This window comes from Arachis stenosperma, chromosome 1, assembly GCF_014773155.1.
Source record: "Arachis stenosperma cultivar V10309 chromosome 1, arast.V10309.gnm1.PFL2, whole genome shotgun sequence".
Taxonomy (NCBI): Eukaryota; Viridiplantae; Streptophyta; class Magnoliopsida; order Fabales; family Fabaceae; genus Arachis; species Arachis stenosperma.
The window spans coordinates 123,406,850-123,430,360 of NC_080377.1; the positions used below are offsets into that span (position 1 = coordinate 123,406,850).

The 23,511-nt window shown below is 34.7% G+C and overlaps 1 protein-coding gene and 1 pseudogene across 1 annotated transcript; both read right to left on the reverse strand.

Moving 5' to 3' along the window:
* Window positions 1-11,096: 11,096 nt before the first annotated feature.
* Window positions 11,097-12,337, reverse strand: LOC130933585 (uncharacterized; annotated as a pseudogene).
* A 584-nt stretch (window positions 12,338-12,921) lies between these two features.
* On the reverse strand, window positions 12,922-15,146 carry LOC130933594 (glutathione S-transferase T2-like). The gene is made up of 3 exons (XM_057863222.1): window positions 14,939-15,146; window positions 13,587-13,729; window positions 12,922-13,503 (listed from the first exon to the last, which is right to left on the reverse strand). Exons 1-3 carry the CDS (start codon window positions 15,144-15,146, stop codon window positions 12,922-12,924), a joined length of 933 nt encoding a protein of 310 aa, XP_057719205.1.
* Window positions 15,147-23,511: the final 8,365 nt, after the last annotated feature.

Consider the following 23,511-nt stretch of genomic DNA (forward strand, 5'->3'; position numbering starts at 1 on the left):
AAGTATGTAAAGTATGTTGATTCTCCTTCAATCCTTGGCTTAAATAGCATCAGAAATGAGTTGGATTGGGCCCACAAGGCTTCTAAAATCGCTGGCCACGTGTTGCATTAAATGGGTCATGTGCCACCATCGGCGCGTCCGCGTACAGTGCGTGTACGCGCCCCTATGCGCGATGCAACTATAATAAATCTTATATCGTTTCGAAGCCCCGGATGTTAGCTTTTCAACCCAACTGGAACCGCATCAATTGGACATCTGTAGCTTAAGTTATGGTCGTTTAAGTGCGAAGAGGTCGGCTTGACAGCTTTCCGGTTCTTTCATTTCTTCATGAGTTCTTCAACTTTTCATGCTTTCTTTCTTCATTCCCTTGATCCAATCTTTGCCTCCTAAACCTTAAATCACTTAACAAACATATCAAGGCATCTAATGGAGTCAAGGTGAATTAAATTTATTTATTTTAAGACCTAAAAAGCATGTTTTCACTCTTAAGCACAATTAAAGGAGAATATACAAAATCATGCTATTTCATTGAATAAATGTGGGTTAAAGCTGATAAAATCTCCTAAAATTAATACAAGATAAACCATACAAATGGGGTTTATCAACCTCCCCACACTTAAACCAAGCATGTCCTCATGCTTAAGCCAAGAGAGAAACAAAGGGTATCAACATTTATTCCATGTAAATAAACTATATGCAACCCAAACTATATGCAACTAAATGCAAAATGATTTTACCTACTTGGTTAAAAATAAATCAATCCTCCAAGTGGATGTATAAACGGGTAGGGCTAAGGTCATATGACGATTCATGAATCCTACCAATTCAAGTGTGGAAATGAAGTTCAAATAGACTTGCGAGAAGAACGCTCATGAAAGCCGGGAATCAAGGAATTGAGCATTGAACCCTCACCGGGAGTGTTTGCACTCTAGTCACTCGGTGTTTGGGGTTGGTTCTCTCAATTCTCCCCTAATCATGCTTTCCAAGATTTGTTTTTCTTCTAACAATCAACAATTATTCAATGCATGCATACATGTATCATGAGGTCTTTTCTTTAGGTTGTAATGGGGCTAGGGTCAAGGTAGGATCATATATGGCTAGTGGACTTAGGATTTGAATCTTTGATTAACTTAAACTTTCCCACCTAACCTATATAATGACCTATACAATTAAGTACTAATCTAACTACCCATTCCTCACTTTTTCACATACTCATGCATTTTCTTTTCATTTCACAACACTTATGCATTGATTCTTATTGAGCTTCACTTTGGGGCATTTTGTCCCCTTTATTGCTTTTATTTTTTTTCTTTCTTTTTCTATATACATTTTCTTTTCTTTTCTTTTCTTTTTTTTTCTTTTTCAATTTTATTTCTTTTTCTTTTCATTTTTCTTTTTCTTTCAAACTATACACAAGAACATCAATGCATAAGGTCTATACATTTAATCAATACATGAGTATGTACCCAATTCCCAATATTTACACTAATAATACAAAACTACCCTTTTATTCACCCAATGTCCCAAGGTTCTCACACTTGAATGATACTCACACACACTAGCCTAAGCTAATCAAAGATCCAAATAAGGACTTTTATTGTTTTTCGCTTTAAGGCTTGTAATATGCTAAATTAAGAACAAAGTGGGTTAATCGTAGGCTCAAATTTGGCTAACAAAGGAAGATAAAAGGTAAGGCCATTTGGGTAAGTGAGCTAATGAAATGATGGCCTCAATCATATAAACGCATGAATACACAAAATAATGGACATAAAGAATCAAACAAATCAAAGATTACAATCATAGAAAGAGAATAATGCACACAAGAAGGACGATAAGTGGTTATAAGATATAACCACACCATTAGGCTCAAATCTCACTTGCTTGTGTTCTTAGCTCAAAATCCATGTTCCAAAGTACATTCTTTCAAGCAAGTTCAACAAAAAATTTTTTTTCAAACTGGTAGGTTGCCCTAAAACGGTTTCTTGGGAAAGAAATCATCACCCTAACCAAGTAGTCCTAACAAGAAAGAGTGGTAAAAATATGTACAAATTCTAACTAGCAGGCAACCTATCATGCAAATGCAACAACTAACTAACATTGGTGTTGAAAAGGAAATTGTTACCCATGGAGATCGGTCGAACGACCTCCCCACACTTGAAGATTGCACCGTCCTCGGTGCATGCAAAGAAGAGCAGGGTGGACGGGTTGCTATAATTGATGAGCTCCTCAAATGGTTGTGCAGATGACTTGTTTGTTGCCCCATTTAACAGCTTTTCTTTCTCCCTTCTTGGTGGCCAACCTAAAAGGAAAGAAAAAGAAAGAAAGTTAAGCCTATAACAAAGATATCAAAGCAAATAGAACATAGGCGGGGGCTAATGCCAAATAAACGTATGGTTCTCTACTACATGGTAGCTACACTTGTAAGTGAAAAAACAATATAAGCTAATGGCATATCAATGATACTTGATGCAAGAGTAAAGTTAAAGCATGAAAAATATTTTGAGCATCAAGATCAAATAAGAATTGACACAAACAAGATTAGTGATAAGCATGAGGGCATTTGGTCCCAACCTAACTCAATGATGATGAAGCACAAAAACAAAGGACAATGAGTTAGGAAGGACTAAAGCACTACCTTGTGTGCGGAACAAACATTTCAATTAATGTTAAACAGGTCACAAAGCACCAAGATAAAGCAAGAGAGTCTCAATAATTGAGTATAAGAATTCAACACCATTATTGAAATGACACTTAGAAAAAAAAAACTGAAAACATGCTATAGAAACAAAATGAAAATGGAAAGAGTAGAAGTATGTGAATGTAATGAACAAAAGAAAATGGAAGATGAGAAAAAAAACTCTTTTTTACCGACGCGTGCGCGTCATGCGTGCTTACGCGTCGATGTGCATATTGGTTGAAGGACGCGTATGCACCAGGTGCGCGCACGCGTGCATCGAGTTAGGCCGGAGGCATAATGTCGGCCCAAGTCTGGCACAACTCTCGGGTAAAAGTACCAGGAGTGTGGATCATGCAATCAACGCGCGTGCGCACAGTGTGCGTGCGCGTGCATTGCCAATTTAAGATCATGTGCGCGTACGCGCCAAGTGCGCGCACGCGTGCATAGACTTGTGCCTTAGGCCCAATGTTCGCACAGTGCAGGCCTAACTCTCGGGTTTTTGGCTGGGGGTGAATTTTTTTTTGCATCCACGCGTACGCGTACAGTGCGCGTCCGCGTGGATGGTCGAAAAATGCTCAGGTGTGCGTACGCGTTATGTGCGCACACGCGTGGATGGTGTTCTGTTTTTTTCAAAAAAAATTTCTAAGTTCTTGCACCAATCCAAGCCTTTCAATCTTCCAAACAGCTACCAAAACACCCTAAAACCTTATTTATCATATTATACTACTTACTAAACTCAATAAAACAATAAAAACAGGAAATTAAACTAATTCTACCAATATTTACAAAAGATAAAAATGAAAATGAGAATCTACCTACAATGGCAACTCAATTCACTTATTAACAAAACTAAAAGAGTATGGAAAGAGTTTACCATGGTGGGGTGTCTCCCACCTAGCACTTTTATTTATTGTCCTTAAGTTGGACTTATGGGGAGCTCTTCTCAAGGTGGCTTGTGCTTATACTCATCTTGGAACTTCCACCAATGCTTGAATCTCCAATAAGCTCCATTCTTCAATTTCAATATCTTCAAGCTTTGATGGAGTTCTCCACAAACCATGAGCTCCCAAATTTGATTTTTATTGTGCGATCCGGGATCCCACACTTTGTTTTGACACCCGTCCTTAAATTGATCGTCATTATTCCATCCGGGTGGTACGGCCTTGGAATTCTCAAAGAAGCTTCCAAACAACTTCCTAGACCCATGCAATTTGGTTCCACACCAACCATTGCTCTTGAATTTTGAGCTTACAACCGTCATGAGCTTAGAATGATGTTTCCAACCACTACACAACTCTCTTATACTTTTGACTCCACAAAGAGCTCTAAGTTGACCATCATTTTCAATTAAACCATATTCAAGTGAGAAAGTAAGACTTAGGGATAAGAGTTTTACCCACTTGAATGTTGTGTTGGATGGTGACTTGGGGAGGGAAACCTCCCCACACTTAGACAATGCAAGGTCTACTTCTTTAGGCTCTTCTTTAGTTGTTTCCACCTCTTCACAAGCTTCTTCAATTTCAACCTTTTCCCTTTTTTCACTTGGCTTGGTGTTGTCTTCAAGAACTTTATCTTGTCCAATGGGAGGTGAGTCAATTTTGGATAGGAATTCATTGATGAATAAATCCATCTCTTGATTAACCTCTTCATATTCTTCAATTTCGATATACACCATGCCAACTTTTTCCTCTTGGTAGCTCTCTTTCGATTTACTCTCTTTCTCATTGCTCACCAAGGGTATGGGAGGTTGTGCACACTCTTCTATAATTTCAACTCCATGTCCAATGGGAGATGATTCGATTGTAGAGAGAAATTCATCCATGATTGAATCCATCTCTTGATAAGCCTCTTCCAAGTCTCCACCGATGATATGCCTTGGAGGTTGCGCACCCTCCTCAACATCAATATCAAGCTTTTTGGAAGAGTGCTCCATGATGCTACATTCCCATGGACTTTCAACATCTCCTAAATCTTCAACCACTTCTTCCTTTTCTTCAATGATCATAGGCTCCTCCAATTGTTCTAACACAAAATTTGACTCTTCCTTTTCCACCGAATTTTCCAATTTCTCCTTCATGCTTTGCTCTTCGTTTGACTTTTCACATGTGGTCACGGAAGTACCTTGAGTATTCAAGCATTGGTGGGCTAAAGTGTGCACCACCTTGGTCAAATTGGTCACAAACTCAAGTGTATCCCGCTTCATAGCTTCTTGTCCTTAGAGTAACAAAGTGAGAGGATCGTCTATTGGGGCTTGGAGTGAATAGGAAGGTTCATTATTTTGGAGAGAGGGTTCATAGTAGGAAGGTGGTTCCTCTTGGTAAAATTGTGGAGATGGTGTGTATTGAGGTGGTTCTTGGGAGTAATCTTGATAGGGTTGTGGTGGTTCTAAGGGTTCTTGCTCATAATGATCATGAGAATATGGTATGGATGATTGGTCATATGATGGATATGGATCATAGGGCGGTGTTTGGTAATGAAAGGCTTGTGAGAATGGTTGAGGGTCATGTTGAGGATGAGATTCATAGGCATATGATGGTGGTTGTTGAATGTCACAAAAAGAGTCATCATAGCCATTAAATTGACATGCATTAGGATGGAAATTATACCTATAAGTATCCGGAGGTTGTTGCCAATAGGAGTGATCAATTCCTTGAGGCTCCTCCCATCTTTGTTGGTTCCATCCATGGTACATGTTGCCATTAAAGTCCACATTTCCTACAACACAATTAGAACTAAACTCAAAGCCAAAGTGAGAATTCATAGTGAGAGAACAAAATAAAACTAACAAAATTTAAAAAAACAAACAAAAGATAAACCTATTCACAATATTCACATATGTACAATAACCAATAACATAACACCATTGCAATCCCCGGCAACGGCGCCATTTTGATGATTGGATTTTTTGACGGTTTAGAATTTCACAAATGAAATCTCGTTGAAGTATAGTCTCTAAACCAACAATAATCCTCTTATGCAAAAATTTGTTTGTCACAAGTACAAACCCCTAAAATCTATAAACCGAAGTATTTAAACCTCGGGTCGTTCTCCCTAGGATTTATAATAAAGTGTCTTGTTATTGGTTAGAAATGTGTTTTAGGGTTTTGGATAAGAAGCATGAAAAGTAAATGGCAATGAAAATAAACTAACAACTATAAAAGGCTCTTGGCAAGGTATGAAAATTAGAAGTCCTATCTTAGTTATCCTTCTCAATTGTGATGAGAATTGTTCATTGCTACCACTTAGTTAACCCTTACTAAATAAAGGAAAGTCAAGTGGATGAATTGACTTGAGCCACAAGTCCTAGCCAACTCCCAAGGAAAGACTAGCTTTAGTGCACTCCAAACCAATTAGCAATCTCTCCAATTACCAATCAACAAAGGAATTAGATAACTCAAGTGTCACTAATTACTCTACCTAGGCCAAGAGGAACAAAATCTATACTATATCTAGAAGAGGCATTTCAACAAACACATAAAAGGCAATAAAAGTAAACAACATAAATTGCAAGAATTAAAGAGAGATCTAACTACAAAGGCAAGAGATCAACAATAGAAAAGCAAGAAGAACAATTATTATGAATTACCTCTTATTGAATTGAAAGAAAATGGAAGGAACAATAGTAGATCTACAACAAAGTATAAGAACAACATAAAGGAAATTACAACAAAAGAATGGAAGATGAATGTAACAACAAGGAATTGAAAGGATAGAAGTAGAAGAAGATGAATTAAAATCTAGATCTAAGAACTAAACCTAATCTTAATCCTAATCCTAGAGAGAAGTGAGAGCGACTTCTCTCTCTAAAACTACTCTAAACTAATCCTAATGAGTGGGAATGAACTCATGGTCACAAGTATGTAAAGTATGTTGATTCTCCTTCAATCCGTGGCTTAAAGCATCAGAAATGAGTTGGATTGGGCCCACAAGACTTCTAAAATTGCTGGCCACGTGTTGCATTAAGTGGGTCATGTGCCACCATCGGCGGGTCCGCGTACCGTGCGCATGCGCGCCCCTATGCGCGATGCAACTATGGCAAATCTTATATCGTTTCGAAGCCCCGGATGTTAGCTTTCCAACCCAACTGGAACCGCATCAATTGGACCTCTGTAGCTCAAGTTATGGTCGTTTAAGTGTGAAGAGGTCGGCTTGACAGCTTTTCGGTTCTTTCATTTCTTCATGAGTTATCCAACTTTTCATGCTTTCTTTCTTCATTCCCTTGATCCAATCTTTACCTCCTAAACCTTAAATCACTTAACAAACATATCAAGGCATCTAATGGAGTCAAGGTGAATTAAATTTATTTTTAAGACCTAAAAAGCATGTTTTCACTCTTAAGCACAATTAAAGGAGAATATACAAAACCATATTATTTCATTGAATAAATGTGGGTAAAAGGTGATAAAATCCCCTAAAATCAATACAAGATAAACCCTACAAATGGGGTTTATTACGGAGACACGACAAGTGTGAAAGGACTATGGTGGCAAAGTGATCTCGAATAGAGAATGAGTTCGGAAGAGGATTAGTTCACGGCGGTGACGATTTGTAGAGATTTCAAGGAGAGAGAGGACGCACTTGAAGAGGATCGAGCAACCGTTTACGAACGATAAAAACAGAGCTAGCAAGCCATTAGTCGAGACCATGTAACCATTTGCGACGATGATGCTAAGAGCGACCAAGTCATCGCACGACGAAGAAGAGAGGAGGATCATAGAGAAGATGGCCGAATAAAAAACCGTTTTTTTTTCTATTTTTACTCTTACTCTTTTTTTTCTTTGTTGTATATTTTTTTTTCTTCTTGTTTTTTTCTTTTATGAGAGAGAGAAACAAAAAATAAAATAGAAAAAAGGAGAAAAAGAAAGAGAAGATAGGAAAATAAAAGATCAGACGACGATAATAATGTTAATAATAAAGATAAAGAAAAAAAATAGAACGTATTTAAATCTAGAAAGAGTTTGAGTACATAAATTTAACCTAATTAAATTTTGTTAGGAAAAAAAAATAGTTAGTCTAACATTTATGTATTATTAATGCTATTATTAGGACATCTTATATCTTAATACATACAATTTTGGTTCTACATACAAGAAAAGTATTGTTTGTATTTATGCATCCGAAAGCAGAGTTGAATTGTGGTAGTAACAAGTAACCCAAATAAATCCACCATCTCATCGATCTCTCTCGTTATTGCCACTGAAACCAGTGGCCAATGCAAGTAGCCAAGTAGTAGCTAGCTAACTAGCTAGGGTTTCGATCATAAATTCCATGATATTGCAGTTCTACTAATAATATTGCAATAGAATTTCGTTAAAGAGTCAATAGAATATTTGTATAATGTGTATAATAGACTATTTATTTAGTTTAATATGAGTTAAAAAATGAACATTTAATATAAAATATTATTAATTTCTCAAACACAATATACCCATACTATCCAGAATAACCATCCGGATACCAGAAATAATAAACATCTGATATTCTATTAAATCGAACATTCCTAAACTTCATTGTACATATTGTACAAATACTCTATTAGTTCCTTATACTTTCTCATCGCAATAATATCCATCATGTGATGGTTATTCTGATAAAAATATCGAAAGCAGCAGTCTTAGCTTATTGCATTCAAGTGTAAGTCATTGTTAAATTTAAAATAAAGATTTAATTCGGTCTTTTTTTAATTTATACGAAAGACAATATGATTTTTTACTAAAAAAAGAATATTTTAACTCCTAAAATTATTATTTTAACATAATATAAATTTTTGAGTAAGATTTAATCTGGTTCTTTTTATTTTTATGAAGGATAAAGTGTTTGAAAAAAAGAGAATACTTGGATTTTTAATTTTTTTATTTTAGAATAATATGATTCTTAAAAAATTTGTTAAATAATAACGAAAATTAATTTTGTGTAAATTTATTTATAATTTTTAGAATTTTAAACTCAGACGAAATTCTTTTTAACAATATGATTATTTACTATTAGTATTATTATCAATTTTTTTCTTTTTTATTGTTATAACTTTTACCTCTATTATGTTTGTTGTGCAATGAAACTTTATTATTATCATTATCTTTTTTACTACCATTAATACTAGCACTAATATCATCAACATAATTATTTTTTTCTCTCATTTATAGTGTGATGCTATTTTTTCTTTTTAAAAAATTTTTGTATTTTAATTCCTTTCTTTTCTTGCAATACCACTTCGTTGATAATTTTTTCACTTAGCTTTCGTTGGCAAATAAATTTTTAAAAATAAATTTATTAATTTTGTAGGATTAAAACCACCACTACAAATTACAGAATTTTTTTTCAAAATAATAATATTGTTAAAGACCGTAATGGTTTTTTTTTTTTTCAAAGATCGAGTTGATTTTTGTGAAAATAGACAAGCTGAATTGGGTCTTTATTCAATGAATTTATCATCGGTGGCTAGACACACCTTCATACAAGTCTCAAAAACAATTATATTATTTAGGACAATTGTATAGTGTTATGAAATGGCCCAAACCACCCAACTGGAATTGCACCTCGGCCGAAGTACAGATCCTCAGGTCCACAACCAGCCTGGGAGAATTCAAATCGTGTCCCAGCTAAATCCCCTCGATGCAGTTGAAATTTTGGTTGAGTGAGTCTTTTAATATATTATATTCGAATTTAAATTTTGACGATAATAAAATAATAGATAAAATTCTTATCTGTGTATAGATGCGGTGTGTGTGAGTGTGCTCTAAAGATTAAAAGTTGATTTGTGTAAAACTAGGAAAAACTACCAAAAGTACCCCTGAAGTTTACGAACGCTGACAAAAGTACCCATAAACTAAGGAAATTAACGTTGTACCCATGAAAGATGGATTCCGTATGACAAAAGTATCCAAATCCTAAATTTTAGTTAATTTTTTAATAAAATTCCTAAACTACCCTACACTCAACCTCAACTCACTTTTTCAACCTTTCATAACCCTATCTGCACCAACCCTTGCCATGGAGTCCGAAACTACTCCTACAACAAACTAGACCGAAATCAATGGTGGTGGTGGTGGTGGAGAATCGAACCTCAACCGATTCACTCATAAGTTTACAATTCATATCCAAACTAAATCAATCAAATACAAAAAATACTCAACATATAAAAAATTTCAAATTCATTCATCCAATTTCTGAAAAGAAGAAAAATGAAATAAAAAATGTTAAAAAAAAAGAAATACCTTTTCTTCGCCGGCTGTAACATCGTCAATGGCAGAACCTCCATCCACAGCGCCACCCCCCTTTCTTCTTTGATTTCTCTTTACCAAACCCTCTTCCTGCATGCAAGAGCACCACGACCCCTCTCTCTTCTCAGACGTGCGATGATGGTATTCTCCTCTGCTGGGTCAGGCGCGCCACGATGACGTTCTCCTCGATTGCAACAGGTGCGCTACGGCAATATTCTCCTCAGGTTGGATCACAGGCGCGCGATGAAGGTGTTGTAGTCACCTTAAGAGTGAAAGGGAGAAGACTCTGTGAGGGTTTTTGAGAGAGGGATAAGTGAGGAAAGAGAAAGAAGTAAGAAGAGAGGGAGTGACGGTAGAATGGGGCAAGGGTGGGGTAGTTTGAAAATTTTATTAAAAAATCAACAAAAATTTAGGATTTGGATACTTTTGTCATACGGAATCCATCTTTCATGGGTACAGCGTTAATTTCCTTAGTTTATGGGTACTTTTGTCAGCGTTCGTAAACTTCATGGATACTTTTGGTAGTTTTTTCGTAAAACTATTTTTATAAAGAGTAATGTTAGGGAGACAAAAAAATAGTCAAAACTTATTTTATTTAGTATTCATTAATTGTCGTAATAATTAATAAATGTTAAATAAGGCGAATTATAGAATATCATCTCCTCTGTACTATTTCATGTCAGAGGGCCCACCATCCGTGTATGCCGGTTGTTTGTCTTCCCACTTCACATCCACCAACTTTGATACTTAGACCATCTCCAGTAGGAACTCATTCCAGTTCCTGTTTATAGTCCACCTGTCATAAAAAGTAACTCCACATCAGCTTTTGCGTCATAAACAGTAAATAGGAACTCAAAGCATCTCTCTCTCTCCTCCATTAGGAGGAACTAACTTTAGTCCCTGTTGTGGTCCTACTTAATTAATTAATTAAAATACTTGAAATTAATGTAATTAATTTTTTTCAATAATGTAATTTAAATATTTAAATTTAAAAATAATTCACTATTAAAAGATATTAATATTAAATAAATTCATATATAACAATAATACACAATATATAATTCGGGATTACACTAATTTGTAAAATTACTTAATACAAACAAAAACATAATTAAACTCTATAGTTGACGACAAGCATTGTGAAATTGTCATATGTGTTCAATCAAGTCCTCTTTCAATTGTCTATGATGCTGCCTATTTCAAAGTTGGGCATTTCTTTGGAGAAATTGATGGTATGTTGCAAAATCTTCTTCTCCCAACTGAGGTTGTGATAAGCCATTTTCAACATCATCGTACTCTAAGTCTTGAGCAAAATTTCCTGCATAAGTGTCTCTTTCATCCTCAACAATCATATTATGCAATATAATACAAGCTCTCATTATGTTGGCAAGCTTATTCTTTTTCCAAAAAACGAGCTGGACCACGTATAATTGCAAAGCGTGCTTGCAACACTCCGAATGCTCGTTCCACATCTTTTCTTTGCCCTTCTTGGTATTGTGCAAATAATTTGCATTTCTCCCCCTTGTGGCTTTGAGATTGATTTGACAAATGTGGCCCATTCAGGATAAATACCATCTGCTAAATAGTATCCCATTGTATAATTATTACCATTAATAGTATAATTTACCTCCGGAGCATGGTCATTTAGAATATCATCAAACACTGGAGAACGATCTAACACGTTGATATCGTTATTTGAACCAGAAACTCCAAAGAACGCATGCCATATCCAAAGGTCTAAAGATGCTACGACCTCAATTACTATGGTTGCAACCCCACGATAACCACTCATGTACATACCTTTCCATGCCTTTGGACAATTTTTCCATTGCCAATGCATGCAGTCAATGCTACCCAACATGCCAGGGAAGCCACGACCCTTCGCTATTTGTAGCAGGCGTTGTACATCATTTGGATTGGATTTTTGCAAGTATTCATCCTGAAACACGGAAATGACACCTTCAACAAATTTTTTCAAGCATTCAATTGTAGTGCTCTCGCCTATGCACACATAATCATCAACAGCATCAGCTGCTATGCCATATACTAACATTCGTATCGCAGCGGTACATTTCTGGAGTGGCGACAAGCCTCTTCTTCCAGTTGCATCAACCCTCTGTTGGAAATACGGATAGACGTTTGAGAGAGTGTCTACTATCCGAAGGAACACATCTCTTCTCATTCGAAATCTCCGTCAGAAAATGTCAGCATTATACACCGGTTCATCTGCAAAGTAATCTTGGTAAAGGCGATCATGTCCTGCTTCTCGATCTCTGTTGATCCATCTACAAGTAATTGGGATAGAGCTTCTATCGATATCTTCTTCTTTTGAATCTTCGAGTAAATACTCATCGATCCAATTATCTATGAGTGTGTTATCTTGCCGTCTTCTTTTGCCATACAAAGCCTCATTAAACATATCATCAAAATTTCTAGCCATATCTAGAAATGTAATTTTTAGTTCTCTTTCGAGGTGAGAAACAAGAGTTGAAGTGAAGTTGCGGAGTCATTGATAGTTGATATTTATAAGTGTGTCTGCAATAAGTATCTTAACGGCTAGTTAACGGCTAGTTTTGCAACGGCTAGTTTTGCATGGCTAGTTAACGGCTAGTTTTGCAACGGCTGGTTAACGGCTAGTTTTGCAACGGCTAATTAATGGCTAGTATTTGCAACGGTCACTTTCATGAACAATAACGACACAATAATATTGACTAATTTAAAAACTTACATCAGAAATAAATAAAACAAACTACATCACATACCAGTAATACACAATAAAAATAAGAACATACTACATAACTCTACGAATACAAGGAACCATTAAGTAAACCACTTGGCGATTATTTTCTCACATGCAATCTCATGAAGAGCTCGTCGTTTTTCACTCATTGTAGACGTGTCAGCATTAAGTATTTGCATATCCATCTCCCTTTCCCTTTCCTTGGCCATCCTTTCCATTTTCCTTTCTTTAATATACCTCTGAGTTTGTAATTCTTTTTCTTTCATTGCCGCTTGAGCTTGTAATTATTGTTCTTTCATTGCCGCTTGAATTTGTAACTTCTTCTCTTTGATTGCCATAATCTTTGCTCTATGTTCCTTCTCCTCTTCTCTTTCTTTTTCCATATCCATTAGTTCTTTTTCTCTAACATTCTTAATATCTTCCATGAGAGATAATTTTTTGACAACCGATGATTTTCTTTCGCTAAAATCTTCAGACATCTGTGCTTTTTCCTTACCTTTTCGCTTGCTCTTCTTTGATCCTTGTGGGCGAACGGGAGAGTCCACACCGGATTCGTCAGTCAACAGTATTTCTGGGTTTGATGAGGATGAGTATGCTCCAGTTGCACTAACCTTGGTTCTCTTTGAGCCGCCACTCTGTGTAGATAGTTGGCTTCTCCATTTTTGCTCCAACCGAAGCATGTTCCAATGCCTCTCAAAAGTGAATTTTTGACCATAATTTGTGGAATAAAGTTTATAAGCCAACTCCTTTATATCATCAACGTTCGAACCACTCCTTATGTTTCGACTAGCTTGATCGTAGCAACCAGCAAATTGTGCAATAGCCTTGTTGATCTTATACCATCGTTTCTTACATACAACTACCCCCTTGTCATGTCGGAGCAAAATTCTACACAGTAGCTATGAATTGGACTCCAAAATATTTCCCCCTTTTGATCGGTCCCAACTACAGAGTCAGTTGAAACATTTAACCATGCACTGATCAGCATCTCATCCTCTTTCCAATGCCAGTGTTGAATACTATCTTGCCTCCGATCTTCAATATCATCATCATTGAGGACGATAACATCTAATCCACGAGGGTTGGCAAAATCTGAATATTACAAATTTGGACTAGATTGTATAGGAGTCTGAGAGGATGGGTTAGAAGAGTCACCAACACCAGATGAGTTATGTCTTGATGCACTGAATTGAGTTGGAAATGGCAAGAAAGTTTGAGTAACATTTCCGATAGAGGGGTTAAATATAGATGAAAATGGAAAATGGGGTGTTTGTGAATTTTGATTTTGCGGTTGGAATATAAGAAATTGATTATTATAAGGAGCTTGAAAATTGAAATTAGAAAGATTTTGTGGATTTGGATTTTGAAATATATTTGGTAGTGTGAAGTTTTGATTTGGAACTTGAGAGTTTGAAGTTTGAGATTGTTGGGTATTTAGAATTTGAGGAAAGTTTTGTAAGTAATTGAAGAAAGAGTTGAGTTGGTTTGGATCCATTTTTTCGAACAAAAAATAATAGTAGCAGAACTTTGATTTCGTAAATTTGGAAGAAGATGAAGAAGAGTAGTAGAGAATGTGAGAATAGAAGTGTATCTAAGTGGTATATATAGAGTAACAAAATATTAATTTATTACTAATAATGGTAACATAGTAACGGCTAGTTTCTAACGGCTAATTTTACAACGGCTAGTTTTGCAACGGCTAATTTAATATAATAATATAAATATAAATAATATTTAATATTAATTATGATATAAATAATTAATATAAATTATTAATTAAATAAAAATTGGTTTAATTACTCTGTTAGTCCCTATAGTTTCGCAAAATTTTCAATTAGGTCCATATACTTTTTTTCCTTTTAATTGGGTCCCCATACGTTATTTTTTTTTCAATTAAATCCCTACTGTGACAAAAACGTCTAAAATAACAGAATATTTTCTTAAAAAAAACGAATATTCTCTCTTTTAGAATAACAAAACACTCTTATATTTTTAAAATTCCAAAACAACCCTTCTCACTTCAACACTCAGATATAGCTCTCTCTGTTTGCAATTTATATATAAACCCGAACAATAGTGGCACGTGAGCTCCACCTCCTCAACGGTCTCACTCTGACATACTCTCCCTCCCTTCGCTTCCTTCTGCAACCTCTCTTTGTGGTTCTTCCCTTACCACACCACTACTCCCTCCTCTTTCTTCTTCTTCTTTTTTCTGTTTTTGTTTCACAGTAATATAGTTTTAGGGTTCATCTTCTTCCCGCACATTTCAATGCCGGAAAAGTCCAGGAAGGTACCTTTCACGGTCTCCTCCGACAACATCTCCTCCAGCGGCGTCTCCTCCAGTAGCGACCTCCTTCTGCGACGTCTTCTCCAGTGACGGTCTCCTTTGGTGACGTCTCCTCCTGTGACTTCTCCTCCAGCGGCTTCTCTTCCAGCGAGTTTCTCTTTCGGCAGACTCACGAGTAGGTTCTTCTCTCTCTTTGTCTTTGTTCTCTTGAAAATATTTCATTCTAATCGATGGCTTAGGCTTGCCTTAGATTAGATGAACAAATTTAATTAAAATTAGTTTGAATCTCAGTATAGTAGTCAAAATGTTTCTCGTTTTTTATTCTCAGCATGTATGTGCTCTATTTTGTTGTTCAATTTCCATAAAAGAAAAGAGAAAAACACTCTTTGTAATTATTATATTCTTGTGATTTGCTATAAAATTATATCATTGCTTTGCTTTTCTGGATGAGTTATGATTTGAGTACGACAGAATACTCTTAAAATTAACTTTCTAAGAGATTATATTTAGTTTATTGAACTATAGCAATTTCTCATGTTAGTATACTCATCTTTGTCAGGGCTTTGTCCTGTCTGATCCAAATAATAGGATGTTCCTTTGCAGTACTTAGTAACTATGATTTTTGCAAGTTACTTGAGCCTGTCTTCTGTATAATTGCACAAGACCATACCACTCCTTTACTCTAGTTTGCTGAGCACAAGACACCAATTTTAATTTCTGTTCATTACAAAATTTGGCTCAAGAGTTTGAAGATCAAATTTTTAATCATGGGAGTTGAATGTTCATGAAATGATTAAGTAGTATATTTTAGTTTTTGATTGTTACCATGGGAGTTGATTGTTTATGAAATGTGTGTATCATCTGTAGGTTTTCTTTCCATTGTTTCTTTCCTTAAGTCACTAGAGAAAGGGGCTGCCTTTTGTCTTCTTTTTTTTACTATCCATAATTTTCTAAATTTAGATTTAAGACTAAGCACCCAGATTGTATACTTATGTATAGATGTAAAATATTGAAGGTTACTGCTTAATGGTTCACTTTGTCTAGAGTGTTATCCCATATCTTTAGATATGTAAACTCAATGATGATGAATGCATGTCTTGGGTTTACTAAATTATCTCTTTTCTGATGTTTGATGCAGCAGCCGCTATAAGAATTTTATTTCAATCTATGATCTCACCTTCACAGCTAGGTTGACAAGTGAGTGGTGATGATCTGTGTGGACAATATTGAAAAGGCATAACATGCTCAAACAACCGAATAGATATAAAACTCTAGACTAACAAGTAAACTTCAACGGCAAAGGCTTTTCTTTTTTCTGGCCAGGAATGCTATTTATAATTTAACCGTGCTATCTTTTATATATATTGTTGAGCTTCAATTTTGTTCATGTAATAACTAATACTATGGGAAAGTAAATATGTAAAGCAGATATATTGGTTCATATCATGGCATGGAAAGAAATTGAAGGCGATTTTATTATCTTTGTGCACTGCACTAAATTACAATACATCTCCACAACAGTTTTATGTTTGCCACTTACCTGGAAAGAATGATGATTGATGGCCACTCCAAACAATGTTTTTATGATGCCATTTTTCATTAGATCTTGAGGCAGAGTTCTAATGGTTTTTCATATGCTATTCTGTTCATACTGCACTTTACACAACTCTTTTTATATCTTATCTATTTCAATTTAGTCCCTATATTTTTTTTTCTTTTCAATTAGGTCCTTAAGGGTATAAAAGTAATTTCACAATTCACTAACATTTTTTTGACATTTAACGTTAATAGGGACTAAATTGAAAAAAAAAATAACGTATAGGGACCCAATTAAAAGGAAAAAAAAAGTATATGGACCTAATTGAAAATTTTACGAAACTATAGGGACCAACAGAGTAATTAAACCATAAAAATTTAATTATTTAATCTACTTATTAATTATTATAATTATTAATAAATTATTAATTAAATAAAAATATCAATATTTAATATAATTAATCATTATAATTATTATTAAATTAATTATTATTTAATTATTTAATATAAATAATTATTATAATTATTATTAAATTAATTATTATCTATTTATTTAATATAATTATTTATTATAATATAATTATTTAATATAATTAATATAATTAATATAATTTTATATAATTATTTATTTAAATAATAACTTGCCACTTGGCAAGTTATTATTGGCTTCTCAAAGTCCCTGCTCAGAGGGACTGGTTCCCCCAGAAATCTGTGTGGGGACCTTCTCTTGGCTTGCTCCAATGGTTAGGACCTGTTAGGGTCAGACAAAACTAAAATTGGGTCTCCGCATTGGACTTGCTCTTATTATACAAGTAGTGTATAATCAAATTTAAATGTTACTAAAAATAAAAAGTTTAATTACTCTATTGGTCTCTATAGTTTCGCAAAATGTTCAATTAGGTCCCTATACTTTTTTTCCTTTTAATTGAGTCCTTGCACCAAAATTTTTTTTAATTAAGTCCCTATACTTTTTTTTCCTTTTATTTAGGTCCCTATACCAATTCTTTTTTTTAGTTGGGTCCCTATAAAATTAAGCTAATTACTACTAAGAGGGACTTAATTGAAAAAAAATTATTACAGGGATCCAATTAAAAAGAAAAAAAGTATAGAGACCTAATTAAAAATTTTACAAAATTATAGGGACCAACAAAGTAATTAAACCAAAATAAAATGACACGTTATTTTATATAATAATATTATAATCAGTAAATATTATTATTTTTTGTCAGTATTTAATTAATAATGATTTGTATTTATATTTATATATATTTTAAATACAAAAAATATATAATTTATACCTATATTTACTAAAATTTTACACATATAAATCAATACAATTTGTATCCACATTTTTTAAAATTTATATACATAAATTAATAAAATTTATTTATTAAAAATAATTTAATATTTATACTAGTCAAATAATTACTAAAAATACTAAAATTCAATAGTCCTAAAAATTTCTCTATTCTAAATAACTATTTAACTATATATTAAAAAGAATTCGTATATTTTTTTATTATTTTTCTCTTCACTACATTGTTACAATAAATTTTAGAAAATTAAATTTAACAGTATTTAAATCATTTTTTGAGTGTTTGAAAATATTCTAAATAGTTTTGGAACGTTTTAAAATATTCTAGAAGGTCTTGAAATATCCTAGAAGATTCTAGAAAATTCTAAAAGATCATAGAATATTCTAAAAGAATGTGGATGTGTATAGAAGTATGAAGAATAATATAGAATAATTTAAAATTATTAGAAAAATATGGTAGGATAGACATTTATAGTGAAGGTTCTAGATGATCAATCTGGATTCTTGATTATATTTAATTTTAACCATCTATTAAAAAGGTGAACGACTATAAATAAAAGTGAGAGTTAGAGTTTAGATACGTGAGTCATTTATAATAAATACTTGAATAATAAAATATTTTTTCTACCAAAATTTCATTTCTTTTGTATTTTTGTATTTTTTTATTTTTTTATTAAATATTAAAAATTAAATTGACTTGGTCTTAACTCTTGAGATTAAGTAAATTCAAAGTAATATTAGAGTGTATTAAAGATCGTGGCAACATGTTCCTATAATCCTATTATTTATTGCCATTTTTTCATGACTTGTGTGTTATTATTATTAGAGTAAAATCTCTCGGTTCCTAATCATTTATGAAAAAGATCTGACGCCTTTTGACCATTAAAAAATAATAATACGATCCTTCTCTATTCTCTCCGTGTGATTAAAAAGACCCTCTTAACAGGTCCTTTTCTAAATGGTTAGAGACTGGAGAAAGATTTTACTTAAAATTCAACTGTATGTCCGTAAATAATAAAAGTTAAAGCCCAAAACTAAGATTTTTATTATTGGACTACACCAAAATAATTATGTCAGTATAGACCACAAAAATTTTATACTACTAACAATAAAAAGTCATAAATGAATTGGAAAATAAAAAAAATATTGTTTTAAGATTTGTATCTAATGCATTTTGCCATATTTTACATGTGGATGGAGAGCAAACAACATTGAGTTTAATAGATAGCACGAGATCATTAACAATGAGACTTAACACAAAAGTGATCATTATTTGGGTTGATTAAGCATTATTATGTCTTGAATTCAGGGTTTTAACAACGATATGTATGTTCTATATTGTTGAACCTAAAAAAAAAGTTAGTTCAAGATTATTATTCCATACACCTTTTTCTAGAAAAATTAAACTGCTTTTTTTATTAGTGGAATTAAATTCATCAACCATAATTTTAATAGTAGGGTTATACGTAGAGACTAAATATTTTTTTAGATTTTTAGAAGTGATTATTTGCTTCATCCAAATGTTCGTAATATGATGAATTAATTTTAATTTAATTTTATGTATTTTAATTTTATTTATTTAGTAACTAATTTGAATTTTATGTCAGAGAATTTAGAGTTTTCTTTATTTAACCTGAAGTTGAGTGAGTTTCTTCGATTTAATTTCCAAACCAGTGAACAAATTAGATTGAGGTATTTCTTTCTTGTTGCATCAAGAAATTGAATAAAAAATCAACTGATTTTCTTTGTATTCAATTTTAAGTAAAATCCCTACCCGGTCCCTAACCATCTAGAAAAAGACCGGGCGCCTCCTGACCATTAGAAAATAATAACACGGTCCTTATCCATTCTCTCCGTGTGATCGAAAGGATCCTCTTGTCGATTTTCGGGTAAAAAGTAACCGGAAGTACCAGTAAGAGGGTCCTTTTGGTTATACGAAGAGAATGGTTAAGTGTAAATCTCGATAAATTAGTGAATAATTAGTCAGTAAATTAATTTTTAATAAGGAAGATTAGAAATGTAAAAATAATATTAAATTAGGATAAATCTCATCAAAACGAAAATTTTGACACTAATTTCGAAGAAAACGGTCCAAGATTAGACCGAACGGACCGAATCGATTGAACCGGGTCCAAACCGAGCTGTGGGCCCAATTAGTCCAACAATTAAAAAGAGCCACGGGCTCTTCTTTCTCTTCATTTCCCTCAACGACGCAGCAAGCCTCCCAGGGAAGAGAAGAAGAGAAATACGTTTACGGTGAATTCGATTTCCCATAACTTCTCCGTCCGAGCTTCGATCGCCGCACCGTTCACGGCCATGCGACCACCGCGTCAAGCTCTACATTTCTATCAGAACAATTTCATAGGTAACTCGTTTTTCTGTTCCCAGCCATCTCTTCCCCCAATTTTGGAAAATTAAGTGGGGATATTAAATTTCTTTGATTTATGATGTTTTAGGATCCAATTCGCTTGAGGAAAATATTCACTCTTGCTTATGTGAAGTTTGGGTAAGGTGAGGATACAATAATTTTATTTTAATTTCATTAAATTTGAGTTTTGAGTATTAAATTGGATATATATGTGTTATGAATGTGTATTAGGTTGTGAATAAATAATTGGATCTTGAAATTGTGAATATTGGAACTTAGAGGAAGCTGATTAGTTGAATTTTGAAGGGGCTGCCTTGGTTTTAAATAATTTGCTTTGGTCGTTACGTGGAAATCGGCCAATGTATGGTTTAGGTTTCTTGCATTTAATATATAATGTTCTGTGAAAACTTAGGCTAGATGACCATAGGATAAGTTGGATTGCATGTGTATATTTAATACTTAGTATCCTCTTGATGAACATGGTTGGTTTGGTGCTTGTTGATTAACTAGTGATTTGGTGAATTATTGATTTGAGGTATAACTATTGTGGAGGTTGTTGTGATAATGAGGTATTTTGTGTTAAAAGCCTAGGATTTGTGAACTATAATTCTTAGTTGAATTTTGGTTGTTGGATTTGAATATTGTATGATCTGAGGTAGATTTATTGTGGTGATTGTTATGATGATGAGGAAGGGCATGTTGAATTGAAAGAATGCAGGTTTGGACTCAAAAAGGGTGGCAAAGTCCAAGTTTTAAAGGAGATGCTGCCGAAATTTTATAAAAATTAGAGATTTTGTTTAGATGATTATTTAAAAAGATTTAGATTCAAAGGTTATATGGTTTGATTTTGAGTTATTAAGCAAATGAGTATGTTTTAAGTTTGATTCATTTAGAAAAGAATGAATTATGCTTTGAATTTGAACTATTGATAGACGGAATGGGAATTGTGATAATGAAGGATAATGATTGAGTATTATTCCGAAGGTTACCTGAAACTGTAGGCCGATCTCGGATGAGATCTTCTGTGAGGGCTGGAGATGTTGTGTTCGACTTGTTGGACTTGGTGATGGTGCGGATCCTTCGTCCCCGGAGGGTGGGGGGTACCTGCAAGGGACTCCGATGCTTAAGTTAGCAAGGGTATTAAGCAAGTTTTAAGTAGAATCAGAGTATGAGTTATACCTGGGTGCTCCAGTGTATTTATAATGGCGTAGAGTGACCTTCTTAGATAAGATAAGTTAGTTATCTTATCTTATCTTATCTTATCTTTTGGGTGAGGTCCTCGTATCTTCAAGGGAACCGCCCTTATCTCCATAGGCTTGGGCTGCCTTTGGATTAAGGTCGTGTTCCTCTATTTGGGCCCTTTACTGGGCTTTCCTGGTGGTTTGGCCGAGCTCTTTGGGAAGAGGTCGGATTGTCTGACCTGGAGAGGTCGGTCATTTTGTCAGTAGAACATCCCGGATCGGTTAGCTCGACCCAGGGATTGAACAGTGCCCATGCTCGAGCTTGGTCTTTTATCTGGAAGTCGAGCCTTAGTTTTAGGATTTCGAGCCTTCTCGGAAAAAGCCGAACTCGAGCATTTTGTCGCTTTATCTTTCGTAGAGCTCCTTCTTGAATGTGGAACGTTTCTTTTCCGTTTCTTTTGAAAGCGCGCGCCTTTGCATTTAGTGTTTTCTCTTTGGGAATGCGCGAGGGTTTTTAATGCCCCCAATTAATTGGTTTTTGTTCCGTTTCTCTTGGTTTCCTTTATTTCAAATTTTGTATCCAAGAGACGATTTTCCATTCCCTGTAACTTCCCTTCTTTTTCGTCGTTTCCTGTCCTGTATTTCTCGTTTTCTCTCTTGTGACGCTTTGGCATTCGCTTGGTGCTTCCGTTTTTGTGGTCGATTCTCCGCTGCTCCTTTTTAAAGTTTTCTGCCTTCTTCCAAGTTGGCTTTGCTATTAACTTTACCTTTTTATTTCTGCTACTTTTATTTTTTATTTCTTTGATGATGCTCTGATTTTGTACGTTGGAAGGTTTTGAACCTTTTTCTTGTTTATGTGCTTGGTCTATTGCTGTGATGCCTGTTTCCTGGTCTTTCTTTTTGTCTTTATGTATGCTTTGGGTGATTTTCCTGGTTCTGGCTTCCTTTTAGGGTTGATTTCTGTACTGCCGTTTTGAAAAAGGTTGTTCCTTTGATAACTTATTTGCTTCGTTGATGATTTTGCTATACTGGTTGATGACTGCTCTTCAGTAGAGATGATGGTTTTTGATGACTTTCCTTTGACTTTTCACCTTTTTCTTCTCGGGACGCTCTTTTGTTTGAAAAGATGATTTTATCTTTGTAGCTCTTTCACTCTGCTATTGCCTCCAAAGGATGCCCCTGGACCTTGGTGTGCGTCTTGGGGTTTTCCTTTTACTGTTTTTGTGTGCTTTAAGGTCGCGTTTGCTCGAGTTGCTTCCTTTTTGTCCAGACCTGTTTTTTGGGGTTGGTAACCCATTTCCTTTTCTTTGTAGGATTAGTTGGCCATGTCGTCTCGCAAAAATATTGTTGAGGCGTCCTCTAAGGTACCTGAGGGAATGTCCGAGTGGTTGGACTCCCTGGTGTTGCTGTGTGTATCCCTAGCTAATGCAGAATTCTGCACAGAGCTTCTGAAATACCATCGTATCTGTAGTAGCGAGAATCAAGAACGCAATTATGAGTTGGTGGAACCCGATTCTGATGACAGGGTCTGCTTTCCTACTTCGACCCAGGGGAGCGTCCTTTCTTTTATGCTTACGATTTCTTCTTTAGCCAGATGGGAATTACCCTTCCTTTTACTTCCTTTGAGACCGACCTGTTGTGGTCTTGCAACGTGGCCCCCTCTCAGCTTCATCCGAACTCTTGGGGCTAAATCAAGATCTTTCAGATGGTTTGTCATGAGTTTGGCGTTAAACCCTCTTTAACCCTTTTTCTGTATCTCTTTGTGTTGACCAAGCCTGGGACTACCAAAAAGAAAGCTTCTTGGATTTCTTTTAGGTCGGCCCAGGGACATAAAGTCTTCTCCATGTATGATGAGTCTTTCCATGATTTTAGGAATTATTTTTTCAAGATCCGAGCTGTTGAAGGAGCTCGTCCTTTCTTCCTGGATGAGAATGGTGAGCCTCGTTTTCCTTTAGAGTGGCAGATGAATGTAGTTGTGTCTAGGTATACCTGGGAGATGTTAGACGAGGTCGAGCAGGCCTTCGTTGCTGCTTTAGAGGACATTTGGGGGGAGCCTCCTCATCTTGAGACCAAGAAATTTCTGGGGGATCCGTCCTTGATTCATGCTATTCTAGGTATTTTATAAACTGTGTTTCCATGTCTTTTGTTCTCTGCTTTCTTTTCTGGGTATTCACAAGTTGTTTGTAT